The sequence below is a fragment of the Bradysia coprophila genome, assembly GCF_014529535.1.
Source record: "Bradysia coprophila strain Holo2 chromosome X unlocalized genomic scaffold, BU_Bcop_v1 contig_39, whole genome shotgun sequence".
Lineage (NCBI taxonomy): Eukaryota > Metazoa > Arthropoda > Insecta > Diptera > Sciaridae > Bradysia > Bradysia coprophila.
Genome location: NW_023503329.1, coordinates 3313035 through 3331603, shown reverse-complemented (window position 1 = coordinate 3331603; position 18569 = coordinate 3313035). Strand labels below are relative to the sequence as shown.

Below are 18569 nucleotides of genomic sequence, written 5' to 3'. Positions count from 1 at the left end.
GTCATCATCAGCATTAGAGTGCGTCAGCTCACACTGCTCTGCTCACACAGTTGATAAACAAACAAAGATTGACAGTCTTGTGTTTACAACTGCGGAAGGATATCGTTTTGAGAAACATTTTCATTAATTTGCCGAACAGGTGAGACCGTGATAACAACACAAAACTTGAATTAAACAAATGAAATCTGATCGCAGCGAACATGAACAATTGCGTGGTGAATTCATTACCCAATTACAATGATTCCTACATTCCGAGCGGTACAATAGTCATCCAAACGTTGTGGACCGACGAGTCAATCGTAATGAGCGTGTATTCCACCAACGGTAAACAGGGCTACAGAGGAACGTTGCTAAAATCGAAATTAAGTGCTACGGCAGACGCATTGGAAACGGATGCCAGCGAATTCCTGGTTGACGTCAAACTTGCCTTATGCACTCCGAACGGTCTTCCGACTTTCACTTACCATTTGACCAGTGAGTCGTTTAAATTTTGTAAAGTTACCGACGCCGGACTTCGAATAACTTACGGTGAAGTGGATTTGGTGGAGCAAACCGATGCAGTTGAGCAAATTCTGCTGAATTCAATCAAATCGAATGAAGAAAAACAAATTCAAATCGACGCATTGCGCCTGGAAATTAGTCAACTGAATGAAACGTATGACTGTATGAAATCGGCGTTGGAAAAGTGCGTCGACGAAAAAGTGCGAATGGAAAATGTTCTGATGACAAAATTCGCCGCACTTCTGAACGCGAAAAAGGACAAAATTGCCGAATTGGAGAAGACGATCAGGAATCGCTCAACAATCGCTGTGGATGACGATTTTGAGAGTGACGGAAGTGACAGCGACCTGGATTATTCCAGTCAATCACATTTTCGAGAAAGAAGTTCTATTGTTGCGTCGACGTCCGGTAACCAGTCCTCTGATAACGTATCCGTTTTGGCAGCGATACCGAAACGTCGAAATCAGGCGACGAACGAAACGATTAAGGAAGCGAGCAGTACGAGTGGTAACGTTGAAGAAGCAAAAACTGATTCAATGGACATTTATGAACGTGATACCGAGGTGATGCTGTGTGATATGTGAAATTCGCTGGTGGTGATTATTAAACATTTTATTTTACCATTCGTCTCAGTTTTTAATGTTGTTACACTAGCCAGTTGAAGGAAATGAAAAACTAAAGATTTTTTAAATTTTTTCTATTTCAAAAATCTTCTCACATCTTTGGTGTTTTAAGTGCACCTTTGTCTTCCAACAGAATTGCTAAATACTTCGTTACATTGATAAGGCTTCCCGAAATCAAATGAGGAAATTGCATCTCCTTCGCATTACCGTCCTTGAAGGCGATCAGAAGCCTTTTGCTGACATAATCACCGTAGCTACTTAAATGACCAACCGGAATGAAACATTTCCGTTGATGTGAAAAAATCTCGAATACGGCTCGGGAATCTTCCGCTTGATCCAATTGATCGCCAGTCACATACACAACGCGAAACATTCTGTCCAAACGTTTGTAAAATTCAATCATTTGCCCAACTATTTCATCGAATTGATTCAACGCTTCCGATCCGTTGGTGGTCATGCAAAATAGTTGAACATTTGTCGTTTGGCATGCCGAATACAATCCATAATCCTCCGACGAACTGGTGTCTCGATTCGAAAACACTTTACCGCTCGACACAAACTTCAGTGGCAGGAGGTTTTTGTACACCATCAATCGGGTGACGAAACCCAAAAAACTGAGCATTGAACCACCGCCAGCTATGTGCATTAGATTTAATTTATTATCGAGATCTTCGTCCACAATAGTCATTAAGTCGCTCTTATCGACGCCAGCACCTTCGGCCAGAACGCTTCGGATGAAATCTGGATTCGAGAACGGTATGAAACCGTGCGAACCAAACATTTCCATGCAATAGAATGGCAGCGCTAGGTCATATTCGGCGGCATCACCTTTGAGGAAATAACAGTGCGGATCATGATATTCCAAGTAATTGACTTTGTTCAAATGGTTTTCCGTGTCATCTTCGGTGATGGTTTGTTGATCGGAGTGACTGAAGTGGACTCTATTCACATCGAGCGGTGTTCGTTCGTTGATGTCATTCGGCAGGTCCAGAAATGTGTGTATGAATAGATCCTCCACAGCATGAGCGCTCTCTTTCAATGCTTTCAAGTCCGATTTGACCATCGCTAGTTCAATCTCGTATTTCCTAGTCAAATCGTCACTTCCTTTTGCCTTTGGATCGACATTCTTCATAGAGTCAACTATCTCCTTTGGCCTCCGTTCCAGATCATATTGTTTTTTGGACAGTGCTGCGTACGTTGACCAAAGCTTGTTGATTTTATTCAAGTCAATGTTCAGCTTTCGTCGCGTAATGTTCTGTTCCAATTTCTGTTTGTCGTGAAGCTTTGTGTTGAAATCGAAGTACGGTCGCAGGATGGGGTAGTTTCCTTTTGTTCTATCGCCATACAATGCGGATACGTTACGGCGGACTAAGTGATAAATCAGTGGTATTCTTAATAACATAATTCCACTTTACCGGGAGTAAGGTCGAATCTCTGATGCAATCTAACCCTTTTGTTGTGACAGCTGCAACAGCTGGGCGATCTGTGACAGTTGCATAATTTTGGAGAAGTTTTGTGTTTATTGGCACGAATTTTGAAATATGTTCAGTTCACGACGTTCACGAGGACTCCTTATAGGGTTTTACATCGAGGGATCACATGGTGACACTGACATTAGTGAACATGTCTGCTGGTGTCCATGGGTGCAGACGCAGCACCAGCGTGTCGCCTCTCGATTATAGTCACTTTATGCTTTTGTAGTGAGACTGATTTTTAGGTCGTCAAAAATTGCAAAAAATGAAAAGGAATAACGAGCCACTGTGATGACATTGGATATTGCGCAAGTAATTCATTACTAGAGGTAACAACTTTGTGATATGCAAAAACTCACAAGTGTGCTTCTTGAGAAACAAGCTTAGGCTATATTGTCTTTTGGACAAGTGTAGAGTCTGCATATCCGAGCGAATGTTCAATGGATCATTTTTGCAGGGTCTTGTAATGGTCAACTTTCGCATGACAAAGGCCATAAAATACTTTACATAACTCCAGACGAAAATGAAAAGTCATGTTTTCGTGCGTTTATCGACATCGGCTTCGACGTGGATGAACTTATGGGACATTAGATTATCCCTAGTTCTCTAAATGATTACAACTCAGAATGGTATTTGTATCATCACTGGACTCGAATTCGACTAATGTAATTTCTGTGATCCGCTGAAGACCAGAGAAAGAAACTTTGAATTAAACACTCATATGGTGGATCTGCATTACCATCAAATTTTAATGACGATGGATTGTCAAAGATGATAATAAAAAAGAAGTGTCCAAAGTATCTGTTGTCAAATATGCAAAACAAATAAACATAAAAAATAAGTTGAATTCATGATAATCGAGAATCGCTAATGGATTTCAAGCCAACACTGACATGTTAGTAAAGTTTCCTTGTTAGCGTGATCATGACACAGAACCAGCAATTTATTCTACTCCCCTTCCCATTTTTTCAGTTTGTGGAAATGGTCCATTGTTTCGATCAATAGAATCTCACTTGGTCACATCAGTCCCATTGGACACATGCGAATGGAAACGATCCTATGGTCGACCCGTAAAAAATGTCCGAGTCGAGGCATCATTTCAACCGTTCGATGCAAAGCAGCTGGAAAAATTCAAAAATGATTGCTGGAGCATTACGGAACAACCGGTGCTGCATTTGTATGTCACCGAGTGTGACATCGAAACGTACAAGAGTACGGTGAAGGAAGAGATCGAGAATTGGTTGAAAATACTCACCAACCATGGGATTTTTGATTGGATGATATTGCTGGTCGAAACCGTTGACATAAAAAAGACGAAGAACATCTTGCCACGCACCACGGTCGTGGACAAGATGAGATTGGACTTTGGGGCGAAACACGCCGATCGTTGCATTTCCGTATTGAATCCGATAAAATTTGAGATGAAGGCAACCGAATCGTTTCGCTGTCTATTGCAACGCATTCGATTCCTTATGTTGACGGGCTACAATAGGAACATTGTCAAATACGAGGAACTGATTCGAACCAATCGAGAGAAACGGAACCAGGAGGGCTGGAGTTTCATCAAGTATTTTTTGTTGCAAGAACAGTTAGCGTTCGTATTGGAAAAGCTTGGACTGCACATGGAAGCGTTAGTCCAATACGACGAATTGGACGCAATGTTTTCCCAATTCGTATTGAATTCTGTGTTCGGCGAAAAGCATCAATGGCTGAAGGTGTTCGAGAGACAGATCAATGACTTCAATGGCATTACCATGAATCCGAAAAAAATGGTCGAAACAAGGAAAAAAATTGTCGACAACACGGCCAGCATATTGGAATTTCGTAGCTATGTGTTTGAGCGACAGGCAGTGCTACTAAATGCATCGGATCGCCAATGGGAAATAGCCGAACGTTTGCTACCCTTTCTGTTCGCTACAATGAAAGAAATTGACGCATTGAAAAATGAAACTCCAGACGGTGCACTGGCATGTTGGCAATTTGTATGTGCGCTTGAAGTATTGAATGTGTGCGATCGGGCTGTGGAATCAAAGGATATGACAAATGTGTTCCATCATTCAGCACCGATATGGAATCTAGCTAAGGACAAACTTTATGAATTGGGTAAACTGTGTGGTCTATTGCCCGGATTCACACCGACATCGGAGCAACTGCATGTGGTGGTCCAACTGTCTGCTGGGATTGGAGACAGTTTTCTAGATGATGACACTAAAGGCATTGAAACCGATAGATCACATTCACCTAAAAGACAAGTGAAACAATCGTCATCGGATAGGCTCAAAGAAGCGTTAGGATCAAATCAGGCGTTCCAAAAATTATATCTGGTGAGTGCGACCTTAAGTTTACGTTGACTGGGTCAAAGTCTGACAATGAAATATTTGTTTTCCTTGTAGGAATTGAGTGAACTTGCAATCAGCACATACAAACACGTTGGCAGATTACGTTCAGCACGATTAGTGGGATTGGATCTCGGCAACTTCTATTGTACGCTCTCAAAGCCTCAGAAAGCTGTTGTATTCTTCACTGATCTGTTGCGCGAATTGAAGACAGAAAAATGGAATTATCTAGCCAGTCAAACGCTACTCGAACTAGCGAGTTGCTTTCGGAAAATGGAAGATTTCACAGCGTACACACGAACGTGTGGATCAATATCTTGCTGCTTGGATTTGGAGATTTTGGTCCGAACATTTTACTTTGACGAATTTCTGCTATCGTTGAAAACGATCAAAAAACCACTCAACGACGATGGTTCCGACGAGACAATAATCAATGGGCTGGAAGACCATTTCCATTTGTTATCGATTGATGTACAGAATGCGGCACAAATTATTCAGGTAAAAGATTTGCGGTTTGAAAACGTTGCCGTGTCGCTGTTTGAATGTTTATTTTATTGTTAGGACGATGTCATCGTGGCACAAATTAAAATCGAAAGTCATTTTCCACGAGAGATTCTGGCTAATCAAATTTCAGTGGCTTATGGCACTTACGATAAACTTGTTGTCGACTCAACGAAACAGAAGTGAGTTATTTTGCTCAATGACTCGATTTAACAAATAAGTTTAATTTGATTGATATGCCTTCCTACCCATTTCTTCAATGACTCAGGTCCTCAGACTCTCACGGTGTGCCTGAATGGACTTTAACTAAGTGTTAAAAGTGTGTGAAGAAATTCACTATTTTTGAATATTTTAATCAGCTCGTAGCCCTTAACAAGTTTCCAGCAAAATTTTTGAAACTCATCCGAACCATCGTATACATGGCACCCAGACGAGTTGTGGGGAGTGGTGGTTAAATTATGCACATAATGAAAAAAAATTGGCTCCATGGGTCAAAGGGAAGCTAGTGTAAACTCAAAAATATTCGGTTTAAGTACTGATATAACTGATACCAATCACGAGAAAGAATGAATTTTTCGTCCTAACGCTCTCAACGGTTCAAAGTTGATAATCTATTTGCGTGAAAATTTGCATGCTATTTAATCGCCTATCACCTCTGACCGCGCAATTTATTTGTCTCGTCTCAAAATATATCCTCTTCGTCCGCAACAGTATGTATAACCATTGAAGTCAGCAGAGTCAACAGAGCTTGCTCCTAATAAACTCATTTTCGCAAAAGCGTTGAATTGATTCTCCACCACAATACTTTTATGAACTCAACCAGTCCTCATGCATTCTTGTTTGTTTCTTCTCCTGTAAATGAAACCTTTTCATCCAACGAAAAATTATTTCGACCTAATAAACGCAAGAAATTGTTTCCTTCTTCTTCTTTAGTGAAATGCTGTCCATGTCGTTGCACTTAGACCATAAACAGGATAACAGTCTCAGTACAGCATCAGTTGTGTGCACATCTAAATCTCAACCGAGTAGTCGACGCAGCAGTAAGCTACCGCGAAACGGTAATTATTTTTATCAGCTAACATGGAGCTGCCAAATTATTTTTGATTTACATTTTAAGTTGTTCGCTCCGATTTTAATAACGAAATTTCAACGAAGAACATTGCCATTAAGCCGGGTGTAAACATTATTGAACTGCAGTCTAAAGCGACGCGAGTGGGCACGTGGACATTCAAACAGGTAAGGATTGTTACAGAAAGATCAAGCGACAATAAACTCTGAAACGAATCATTTTCAGTTATCCATTGTTGTTGACGAAAAAATGGAATATTTATCGGATGGATTATCGGTCAAACAAACACCGTTCGAGATTACAACCAAAGCAGCAAGTGCTGTTCTTAGCTTTAAGAATCTGGTGGCTGGCATCAAACAACCTGTAAAACTGATCATTTCCGGTGGCAGTTTCATATTCCCAAAGTCCACCACGATAACGCTGAAATGTTCGAAAAACTTGAAAATTCGATCGTTCGAAAATGACTGTGACAGTACATTCAAACCGGAACTGTCCATTCGGTTGGAGAATTTCAAATCATTCGACGAAATGACAATTTCATTGGAAGTCATTTGCGAATTGCCGGGACAACGAGACGAAAAGTACTTTGAGCATTTGGTCTCTTTGCATTGTCCGTGGTCACGGAACGAAATTCCCATTCCGTTGCATTTTATGCCGCCATTTGTAGCGTCGTGTCGGTTACACTCATCGGAAACACGGAAATATCTGCAAGTTATAATTAAAGGAACGGAGGCATCATTGACTTTGTCCGCAGCCAAAATGACCTGCGACTACAAAGGCGTTAATTTAAAGGATCAAAACCCCAAATCTCAAAACGAAACTCGAATCTACCAGGGTCTGACGGTATCTTATTTGTGGGAAATTGAAGTGGAACCGTTGAAAGCCGAAAATGAACTGCCGGTGATAAAAGTAAACTTTAACGTTCAGTACGCCCACAGTGATGATCCAGATGATAAGCGAAATTTTGTTTGCAAATTCGATGTGCAAGACTATACGACTCTGTTTCGTATCTACGCCAAAATTGAGTCAACCGAACTGTGTCGGGTCGGTTCGGTGTGCCATTTGAATCTATCGATCTGTAAAATACAAGAAAGTTCGTTCGGCGATTTAATGTACGAAGTGCTGCCCGATCAGCATACGTGGGCGGTTTGTGGACGAACAGCTGGTGTTATTAGTTCAGAGGGACAATCGGTCATTTTGGACATTTTGCCGCTGTGTGCCGGTTTCTTACCGATGCCCAATGTTCGACTGTCAAAGTACATTCCAGCTGGACGAAATGAAATCCATCCGAAATTGGAACCATTTCCACCCGGCCAAGTGTACAATGCTACGAAGAGTGTTCAAATTCATGTTTTAGCCAGCGCTACAGAGGGAAACTAGTACTATTGTCGGCCAACATTTTAGCGATACAATTACAAAGCTACACAACACTGTATCTAAGACACACAATAAAGATATTTTCATTTATCGGAATTTAAGCGCGAAATGTTTCCATTTTAACAATTTGATTACATCATTGATTGAGGCGTTCGTTGGTTCCTCGATTTTGGAGTAGCATCTTCCACTAGAACACAGAAATAATATTATCATCAGCTAGTCTGTGTGTTATAGGTTAAATTATGCACCAGACATAAAATTAAAAAATAGGGCCGGAGCGATTGTGTATATATCTACATGATCTGAAGAGGGATTCTTTTGAAAAACAGAATCTTGAAATCGGACACATTTTCCATTGGACTTTTTTATATGTGCCTAGATTGGTATTGGTCCCTAGAACCTAAAACCCCGTTCAAAAAAAATCTTCGAAGCTTGTGTGGCTGGTGGAAGGTGATCGAAAACTGCAAACATGGATTTTTCTTACAGAAATTTCTCCAGGTTAACGAGCCGTAAAGGGTCGTGTGGGGCGTCATTAGAAAGGTAATTGCATGTTCTTCGGGCAAATAGGGTCTTTTCGGGTTTTAAATTCATCCGCACTGAGATATGTGCATTCGACGTTTTCAACCGAAAAAAGACTGAAAACTTACACTTTTCTTACAGAAATTTCTCGAGGTACACGAAACGTACATGGTCGTGTGGTGTGTCATTAGAAAGGTAATTTCTTGTACTTTCAGGGCAAATAGAATATATTTGGGGTTTGGAAGCATCTACGACGAATTATGAGAAGTTCAAATGTTTATTAGCTTATATTGAATCGTAGATGCTACCAAACTTCCGTAAGCTCTACTTTCCCTGAAAGTATAAGCAATTACCTTTCTAATGACACCCCACACGACCATGTACATTTCGTGAACGTCGAGAAATTTCTGTAAGAAAAGTGTAAGTTTTCAGTCTTTTCTCGGTTGAAAACGTCAACTGCATATATCTCAGTGCGGATGAATTTTAAACCCAACAAGACCCTATTTGCCCCGAATATACATGCAATTACCGTTCAAATGACACCCCACACGACCCTGTACGGCTCGAGTAACTGGAGAAATTTTTGTAAGAAAAGGGCATGTTTTCGGGTTTTGATCACCTCACACTAGTAACACAATCTTCGAAGAATTTTTTTGAAAGTGGTTTTGGCTTCTGGGGTCGAATACCTTATTGGGCATATATAAAAAAGTCAAATGGAAAATGCGTCCGATTTCAAGATTACGTTTTTCAAAAGAATCCCTCGAAGAGATCTGGCGCAGGCCTCGAGCAAACACACCGTTTCTTAACTTCTTTGAACCTAAACAATTACTTGTTTCTAAAGATCGGTTCGGGTTGGCCTGTTTCAATTCAGATTGACCCGAATCGGATTTCAACCCGAGGATGAACGAAGATTTCACGAAAAATATCTTGTTGAACTTGACCTGATACTTGAAAAATTCAGGCTCAGGTTCAGGTTCAGGTCATATCTAAAAGTGAAAGTTCAGGTTCGGGTCCCATTTTGGTTGAGCCAATCCAGTTTTGTGTCCGGTTTGGGTTGAGCGTGAAATCGAAAATTTCAGGTTCGAGTTAACTGAAATGTTAGTTCACGTTCGAGTTCCAGTCAGACCGAATACCATTCGTTCCGAACATTACTCGTTTCTTGATCGTTTGTTGCATAGCGAATTAGAATCTCTGAGTTAAGTGGATCGCTTTGTGTTATTTTAAATGAAGCGGCCTAACGATGCAGAACATTGTTTCAAGATACATGACTTTAATGGGTAACTAATTTAGTTCGACGAATGGACCTGTTCTGTTATATTTATATCTCACAAGACGCACACCTTACTCGCATATTTACACGCTTCGTGCGGGTAATTTTTTTGTGTGTTTTCATCGCAGAGTGCTTCGCGGGTTATCTCTGTGTGCTAAGAAATAATCCGAATTCGTACTTTCAAAATTACCACAGCGAATAGTTACTTCACATTAAGCCGAATACGGGCAATCTGTTGCGCGTGATATTTGAAAAGCCGTATATGTATATGTAATACACACACGTAAACATACATCATCATCATCATCATCATCATTGTAGTTGAACCAGTGTGAAAGATAAGCGGTACAAATTGCGACAGCACATCACTTTTATTGTGTTCATTTAATCGTAAACATCATACACGGCAGTCTTTAAATTGATCATAATGGCAAATATCGCGAAAATTTGTGCCGGTCGGCTTCCAGCAATGGGCAAATTTCCAATTGGATTGCACAGCATCCGTACATTTGCATCAGGTAATAAATATTGTGGGGTTAAGATACAATTTGAGTGGATAGTAACAGTAGCAAGAAAAAAAAAACAAGAACTGAAAGGGCCTGTCGGACTGTACGCTCGTTACATAACAATAAATTGGTGATAAACGACTTACTTACTTTTTTTTTAATCAGTCACGGCGACTATACAATAACCAGAATAGCATACATTTTGGCTGGTAGCTTCTCATAATTGGTTGTTTTTGTATCGTGTCGCTATCGCAAGACTTGTTTACCCTCTTTACCTCTTAACTCATCTTGATGTTTGATGCATAGTGTCATTGATGTAAAGTGTTTGGTAGCTATCGACTTTTATAAAATCTTGACCTTAGGTCTGGGTGTGGTGGGCGAGCTACATAAGACAGGACGGCAGTTAGATTTCACATTGATTTTATTATCTGTTGATACTTTGAAGTGATAGTCGATTTGGCAAAGAAAGAACTGACCTTGATCACCAAAGTCCAAAGTCGGCAATATGCGAGCGACTATTACCTCAATATCTTTACGCTTAAGCGAAAGGAAACTTATTCGATTCTTCTTCCCGTTCATTTAGCCAATTTCGAGTTTATCAAAACGGAAACCACTGGTGCCAATAAGAATGTCGCCTTGATCACACTGAACCGTCCGAAGGCCTTAAATGCTCTGTGCAAAGGTCTCATGACCGAATTGAGCAACGCTCTCGACGCATACGAGCGGGACACGTCGATCAATGTGGTCGTATTGACTGGAAGCGAAAAAGCCTTTGCTGCCGGTGCCGATATCAAGGAAATGCAAAACAACACATATGCCGATTGTATTACTGGTAATTTCTTGAACGATTGGACGCGCGTTGCACGTCTACAAAAACCGATCATTGCTGCTGTGAATGGTTATGCATTGGGAGGTGGATGTGAACTGGCTATGATGTGCGACATCATTTACGCTGGAGATAAAGCGAAATTTGGTCAACCGGAAATCGCTATTGGAACGATTCCCGGAGCTGGTGGTACTCAGCGATTGACTCGTGCGGCTGGTAAATCGAAGGCAATGGAAATTTGCTTGACCGGGAATATGATTGATGCAGTTGAGGCGGAAAAAATTGGTTTGGTTAGTAGAGTGGTGCCAGCCGCCAATTTGGTCGAGGAGGCTGTGAAACTAGCAGACAAAATTAGTACACATTCGCCATTGATTGTTCAATTGTGCAAGGAAGCTGTGAACACGGCATACGAAGTTTCGCTGCAAGAAGGCCTGAAATTCGAAAAACGCCATTTCCATGCCACATTCTCAACGGTAAGATTAATCAATCGGATCGGTCCATTGTGGATCAGTTTACTGACCAAAGTTTTCTTCCTTTCAAAAATTTGTAGAAAGACCGAAAGGAGGGTATGACCGCCTTTGTTGAGAAACGGCCACCAAAATTCACCAGCGAATAAGCTAAGCGATAAACATGTTGGTCCAGCCTTGGTACGCTCATGTCAGCACCTTTGATTACATGATTGCATTTATTTTATCCATTTTGTACTGTTTGGAAAACGATTAAAAAAATCTATTTTACGCAAAATCGAAACGCTTTTCGTCAGTTCGTGAGAAGTCAGCCAGCTTTGGCATCGTCTCTACATCATTTTTATTTGAGCAAAAAAAAAATTCTTTCGGAATGTATGCGCTGACAACAAATATCAAACTAAGCCAAACACATGTCCAAGTGATCGTTAATTTCAGCTGCTTTGACGGAATTTGTACAGACAGGACACTCTGTCCACTCATCTCTTCCCACGGCCCCGCCATTTGAACGAGATTCTCTAGCTTCGGCTTCCATTTCTCTCAAAATTCTTCGATTGAATTCCTCCTCATCTTCGGCAGCCGCAGTAGGAATAAATGTAGATGAAGTAACCGTGCTCGTGCGTGCATTTGTAGATTTCGGCGATTTTTTACCACGAAACGGTGGTTTCACAGCTCTGCGTGGATCGATTTTCCGCACCATTCCGAAACATCCGTCGAGATGATCCGACATTAGATCGCGTTCACATTTAATATTGCAAACAGGACAGCTTACGAGTTCCCGGTCCCGATTGCCGGCATTTTCCTCATCGGTCATGTGAATTTTGTTCAGATCTTCGGTGGATTTGTTCCAACTGAACAAATTATCGGTGATTGTTTTGTCACACAGTCCACCGGTTGGTGCTCCTTCATTGTCATCGTAATCGTGATCAATCAATTCGATATCGCTGTCGGTTAAATCGTCGTCGAACGAATCCATTATTTCGCGTCTGATGGTTCCTTCGGTGGATGATTGTCGCACCAGATTCTCGGATGAAGTGTCGTTATCAATTGAAATGGAATCATCCAAAATAGTGACCGTTTCATGGACAACATTTTCGATTTCGATGTCGTCGTCGATCATAACCCAATTGGATTTTGGTGGTGAGTGCAAACATGTGGGTTGCTCATCAGCCAATCGATCTGACTTTGGTGTTTGTTTTGGACTGGATGAAGTTGGGAATTTTTTACTCCAAATGTCTCGAACATTCGCCCGACGATCAGACGTAGATCCTGTTGAAGTTTTGGATTGATTAGTTGAACTAGATGTGCCCAGTGTGCGCCCATTCGTCGATGAAAGTATTCTGGCTGTTGACGACGAAGCAGCTGAATTATCGCCATTCAGATCTCTGAATCCCACTACATTCGACAAACTGCGACCAGCCGATAGGTCAGCAGTTAATGGATTGGTCGCTGGAACACTGTCTTTGGATTTCTTTGTTATTGTTTTCGGCACGGTTATAGTCGACACTTTGGATGCCGTACTTGCTTTTGGTATCGTTTTCTTGACCATGCCCCATCGTGGATCATCGATTTTGCTGTTAGTTTTGCCAGCAGTCACCGTCGCGATGCCTGCCTTTCCTCTGGGTTTCTTCGCAACCGGATCTGGTTGGGATACTTTAAGAAAAGTTCCGCCGCATTGTTCCTGATGATGTGCCCACCATTGATCGTTCGCACCGGGCGCTCTATTTGCTGTTCGTCGAACATAGCCGAAAAATGGTCCCCGATGCTGACAAATGCCATTGCAACGCCAAATGTGAGTCTTGTAGAAATTTACTTCGTCGTGGAAGGTGTGATAGACCTGCAAGGAAACTGCTGGTCAGTGTACTTTCATAAAACTATGACATCCCGTCACTTACAGTGATATTGGTCCCAGCTGCCTTATTGATATTGGTCATGATTCGACAGAAGTTTGCACCGTGTCCACCATTTCCTTCACGAACATTAAGGATGAACAGATAGGCGTGAATCATTTCGTGCTGTGAACAGGGGAATAGAAACAAACTTTGTTGAAATTGTCACCATGGACAATCTGCAAATATGTACGTCATACCAGCAACGTCTCAACTAAATTTTTCCGAGATCTCAATTTGAGTAATGGTTCGCTCAATCGAATGGTACAAGCCATTCCGTAATGGTTCCTGCGCTGATAACAAATCCCAGCACAAGAATACATCCGTTTGCTCCATTCCAACTCGACACAGTGCAGTTTTCCCTGGAAAAACTTGGTGTCGAATCCTTTAAACATTCCAAATATGTCGGGTGTCGGATCCAACGTTTCCCATAATGGATGGACTATTTGTTGAGTTCCATCCAAATCGAACTCGGAGTATGGACGTTTACGTGAATTTTGTTCAGGCGACTTCACGATCTACGGTCAAATAAATTGATGTGTGAAAATTGAATGCAACGTTGTATCAGTTTTGTGTGTGCCACAAAAGCGAACAAAGGAGCAGAAAATAACTGTAACCACTTTCCCACCTCTGGTGATGAGATTTCTCGACGTCCTCGAACCTCGGTATTTGTGAGTTCCCGATTGAGTTCTTCTTGCATTCGCAATGCCAATTCATAATCACTAGCCGACATAATAGCGTTTAACGTAAATTAATTAATAACATAGGCACATCATACAAAAAAAAAAAATTACAACGACGAATTGAGGCCAAAAAATTTTCGTTTCAAATACACTTGAGATGGTAACGAAAATTTGACAGCACTTTAGCGGCAAAAGTAGAGACCGTCTACAATCAGTGGATCCACATAGACAGTCTTTTTTTTCGATACAAAGGCACGGGTGACTAAATAATTCATTTCTATTTCGGTTTTAATAAATGTTTCTCAGTTGATGCTGCCGTGGATCTGTGCGAGAAACGTTGAAAAACCTGTTGTTAATAAGGGCATTTTTCGGCAATGTCTTCGTTTATTTCGCCCACCTATCTTTTCAAATTTAAATCCACAGATTCGAGGATATTTCGAAGAAAGAAAATAATTTTGGATGATTGATTTTAGGCACTTCGTTCGGGCTACAACTCGCGAAATTGCCTAAAAACAATCGTCCAAAACAGATAAACAAATAACTATTCTAAATCGGTTATAAGTTGTTCTCAAGATATTCGTCACTCTCTTTACGTATAGACGTATTTATAATCCTTTGTGTGGATTAGCTAACTCTAGCCACATTTACATGCTTTGCCTTTATATTACTAATTAACCAAATCTATTTATTTATTCAAAGCGAAAAAAAAGACTGCTCGCATACCTAATTAACCTAATTGCACTTGTAATATGTGCTAAAATCGTAAGAGTAATTATACATATAGAGGAAATTTCGAACAAAATTACGTAAAATGCATACGTAAGACATGGTTCCAACATGAAATGCGAAGTGTTTATTGGTATGTGTTTGCCCTCTTAGTTAAGAGGGCAAATTGTACTATCAAAAGCGTCAAAAGATAAAAATCAGCATAAAAAATTACGTAGGCACCCAACATATGCATGTTTAAAAGTGACAGATACATCGTAGATAGTAGTACTTCGCAAAGTAAGCAGAAAATAGGTCTCTAGTTTCACTTCGTACATGACAATCCAATAACCAGTACAGTGAAGCGACAATTTTCAAACCTAAACGTTCTAAGAGCATTCGGTAACGCACAGTTAGAGGCAGTGACGTTTCAGCATAAATTTGCTTCAGCTGTTTTTCAGCTGATCCACACAAACAATCAAAACTGTTTATACTGTTTTAACACTACCACACGCATGCTAGTAGCAGTTTCAATCGTATAATAAACAAGTATAAACAAACTGAAGGAAATTCTTGCTGAAATTTCAAAGCCTCTGACTGTACCTGAAATCTCTCCTATCTTATTTGCTGGTACTCTGTTTAACAATCAGCAATATCACTCTGAAAGACCACTTTTATCAAGACTGTCAAGACCTCACCAAAGTTTACAGCAATACCCTCTCTAGCAACCAAACTACTTTTATTAAGGTGGTGAAAGAATCAAGTAGCCTTTGGAATTTACAAGTACATTACGACGTAGTCAGTCAAAATGTAGAATAGTGTTTGTAGATAAGGTGTGAATTTGACACAGAGCGCTGAGAGTTTGTTTGCTAGAGAGAGTATTGTTTACACCGTTGAGCGTTTATCAGGTAAAGCACTTATGAACATTTTAAAGAAGAAATCTGTCCGCGACAATATACTTACTTAAGATTTATGCTAAAATACCAGTACCTTCTCTGGAGCTGCTTATTTGTTAATATTTCAAGTATTTTGCGCGTGTTTTCTGTCAAATGGTGTCAAAGAGAAATAGAGCGGGAGCAGCGGTAATGAAAAACACAGTTGACACTTAACACACTTAACTGATACGAAAAGGAAAATAATAACAAGAAATGCTCTTGCCAAAATGTTTCATTTGTGACACCAAAACAATAATTTACTGCGAGAATGTGTTCACCATCCAATCATGTCACACAGACACTCCGGTCATCAACATTTTAAAGAAGTTCGCCAAAGAGTTGGAACTGACCACATTCCTGCCGAAAAATCGGTACGGATCAACGGTCATCTGCCAGGCGTGTATGATTAAAATAAATGAATACGATCTGGCCTGCATGACCGCCAAGAAGATGGAAAATCAACTGAAGGATTTACTACAAAAGAAGGAGGAAATCGACGATAGTAAATCGGACAGTGATTATAACCCGGATGGATTGTCCGGCGATGAAGGAGATGGAAAACATAATCACAAAGGTGGGTCGAAAGGAGTGGAGGTGAGTGTGATGCGGTGCAACGTCTGCAACATTAATTTTAAAAGGTGAGTTTGCAGCATTAACTTGATCATGCCACAATTTTGACTGATCTTTTTTTGGTCATTTGAATCAGTTACAGCGAACTCACCACTCACACTCATCAGCCAAAGAAAATCAAGGGATTGATCATCAAAAGAATCAACAAAGACGGGCAAACTCGAATTATGGAACACTTTACGGACATTTCCCCTTCACCGGCTATCAAGACCATGAAAAATTCCAGCCCAACCATCAAATCGAAGAAAATCAAGAAACGAAACTTTAGCTGCAGCCAATGCGAATGCTCATTTTACAAGCGACAAGAGCTGCGGGTTAGCTTATTACTTTTGTGCTGTACAAGCTCACTATCTGGACAGGAACCATAAAATTTTGGTACCTTTTCAGGATCACGTAAAAGAAGCTCATACAACAGAAGACGCAAATCGATGTCCTATTTGTAGGGGCCTGTATCCCGATAAAGAAGTCCTGGAAAAACACATACCGTTACACGAAGGTAAACATAGACTGCAGTGCGTCGAATGTAATACGGTGTTCACGCGGAGCAATGGTCTTATGCGACACATGTCTATCCATACGGGAGAAAAGGTAAAAAATGATGAAGATTTCGACGTAACATTCGCCATATCACTGCCCTCAACAAAAATTTTCTTGCCATTTAAGTTCCACATATGTGACACATGCGGCAAAGAATTCATTTATCAGTCGTCCTTCAAACGCCATTTGTTGGTACATGGTAATATTAGGAACCATAGCTGTGCGGTGTGCGACAAAAGTTTTGTCCAAACGACCCATCTGAAGGTTCACATGAGATCACATTCGAAAGAGAAACCCTACAAATGTCCGTTGTGCGAGAGACTTTTCACCTATCGGTAAGGAAAATAGGAAATCCACCGGTCAAAGAATTTGATTGACGTTTTTGTCTTGTTGTTTGAACAGATACACCATGCTAGCGCATTACAAATCCCATCCGGGTGTTGCAATGGAAGATGTGTTAACGAAGAAGTCACACACTTGTTCATTGTGCGATATGAGCTTCCCACAGCGTCGGAAGTTAGATGATCATTATGTGTCCGCACACGACGCTATTATTGATGGAACGGGGAGGAGTAATTTATCGGAGGTCACCGAAAATGTGGCGGTTTATTGAGTCCATGAAGAAAATTAAATATTTTATTTTGATTTGAGTGACCCATTAACTTGTTTGGTGACCCATTAGTGTGAAACAAAGTAGCTATACAACGATTCGATTCACTTAATATTAATGAGAGAGTGAGAGAGAGAGAGAGAGACGCCACTACGACAATGGTTGCGATTCAATTTTTTGTTGTTTGTTCAGATTGTTATTTTGTTTGAAAGCCATAGCAGTGACGTTTCATTGAACAGTAACAACAAAAGTAACTCGGAATAAATCCATAGAGGAACCCTTATAACCGTTATGATTCTATTTACGTGAACGAACAAACTTTCAATTCGAGATCAAATAACTAAGAGAAAAAAAACTTTCAAAAAATTCGCAGAAATATTTCTTTAGCGATTTAAAGTATTTTCGCAACAAGTTACGAAAAGTAGGACTTTCCATTGCCTTTATTGCGAAAAACGTTGTATACGACTCGATGATAAATGCTTTTTAAGGCACACGATGTGTATTGTCACACTCGGCCTGCGGCCTCGATGCATCTAGTGCCTAAAAAAGCACTTATCACTCGGTTGTATAAATAACTATTTCATGCTTGCGGCCAGGAAATACGTCATTATGCGCTCGTCCGCTTCGTCTGCAGATAGCGTGGGGTAATTTGGCACGCGGTGCAAAAATAACGCAAGTGAACTCGCACACAATTTTACTTCACTAAAGCTTCGTAAAAGGGATAATTAAGTTGATGACAAAGCTGACAAACAGTTATGTGTACGAGATTGTGAAAAATGGACTTTAAGAATGTCATATTTCGTGTGCCAGATTACCCGATACCCTGCAGATTACGTTTTATTTCTCTTTAGTCTGGTTCCTTGTGTCAATCCGCTCGCATTACGTTTTTCGAGCTTTTCAGGTATCATACGTGATTGGGAATAAAAAGTAGTGGACCAAATTTTCTTTTTCAAAAATGGATATTTTCGGTAACCAAGACCTAGAAGTGAATCCCCGAGCTATTTTAATATCTCTTTGCTGTTTTGACCTGTCATTCAATTTGCCGGTAACGAAACTTATTCTCTAAGAACTTCGCTCCATATACTGGACTGGATACACATAATACGTCTACGAGAA

At 40.6% G+C, this 18569-nt stretch overlaps 6 protein-coding genes across 6 annotated transcripts; 4 read left to right on the top strand and 2 right to left on the bottom strand.

Annotated features, from left to right (window-relative positions):
• Positions 1–19: 19 nt before the first annotated feature.
• Positions 20–1186, top strand: LOC119069840. The gene is made up of 2 exons (XM_037174008.1): positions 20–139; positions 196–1186. Exon 2 carries the CDS (start codon positions 201–203, stop codon positions 1083–1085), a length of 885 nt encoding a protein of 294 aa, XP_037029903.1. The 5' UTR covers positions 20–139; positions 196–200; the 3' UTR covers positions 1086–1186.
• LOC119069839 (serine--tRNA synthetase-like protein Slimp) lies at positions 1185–2604 on the bottom strand. The gene has a single exon (XM_037174007.1). It carries the CDS (start codon positions 2524–2526, stop codon positions 1216–1218), a length of 1311 nt encoding a protein of 436 aa, XP_037029902.1. The 5' UTR covers positions 2527–2604; the 3' UTR covers positions 1185–1215.
• Positions 2605–3337: 733 nt separating this feature from the next.
• Positions 3338–7980, top strand: LOC119069837 (trafficking protein particle complex subunit 10). Its single transcript, XM_037174004.1, has 7 exons — positions 3338–3491; positions 3569–4920; positions 4990–5430; positions 5494–5615; positions 6367–6491; positions 6551–6669; positions 6728–7980. The coding sequence occupies exons 1-7, from the start codon at positions 3467–3469 to the stop codon at positions 7880–7882; spliced, it is 3339 nt and encodes a 1112-aa protein (XP_037029899.1). The 5' UTR covers positions 3338–3466; the 3' UTR covers positions 7883–7980.
• A 1940-nt stretch (positions 7981–9920) lies between these two features.
• Positions 9921–11738, top strand: LOC119069836 (probable enoyl-CoA hydratase, mitochondrial). Its single transcript, XM_037174003.1, has 3 exons — positions 9921–10186; positions 10758–11473; positions 11551–11738. The coding sequence occupies exons 1-3, from the start codon at positions 10096–10098 to the stop codon at positions 11614–11616; spliced, it is 873 nt and encodes a 290-aa protein (XP_037029898.1). The 5' UTR covers positions 9921–10095; the 3' UTR covers positions 11617–11738.
• A 24-nt stretch (positions 11739–11762) lies between these two features.
• Positions 11763–14232, bottom strand: LOC119069834 (sprT-like domain-containing protein Spartan). The gene is made up of 4 exons (XM_037174002.1): positions 13982–14232; positions 13554–13871; positions 13360–13479; positions 11763–13301 (listed from the first exon to the last, which is right to left on the bottom strand). Exons 1-4 carry the CDS (start codon positions 14084–14086, stop codon positions 11865–11867), a joined length of 1980 nt encoding a protein of 659 aa, XP_037029897.1. The 5' UTR covers positions 14087–14232; the 3' UTR covers positions 11763–11864.
• A 1608-nt stretch (positions 14233–15840) lies between these two features.
• Positions 15841–17498, top strand: LOC119069833 (zinc finger protein OZF-like). The gene is made up of 5 exons (XM_037174001.1): positions 15841–16314; positions 16383–16620; positions 16694–16894; positions 16970–17178; positions 17246–17498. The coding sequence occupies exons 1-5, from the start codon at positions 15890–15892 to the stop codon at positions 17454–17456; spliced, it is 1284 nt and encodes a 427-aa protein (XP_037029896.1). The 5' UTR covers positions 15841–15889; the 3' UTR covers positions 17457–17498.
• The last annotated feature ends 1071 nt before the right edge of the window (positions 17499–18569 follow it).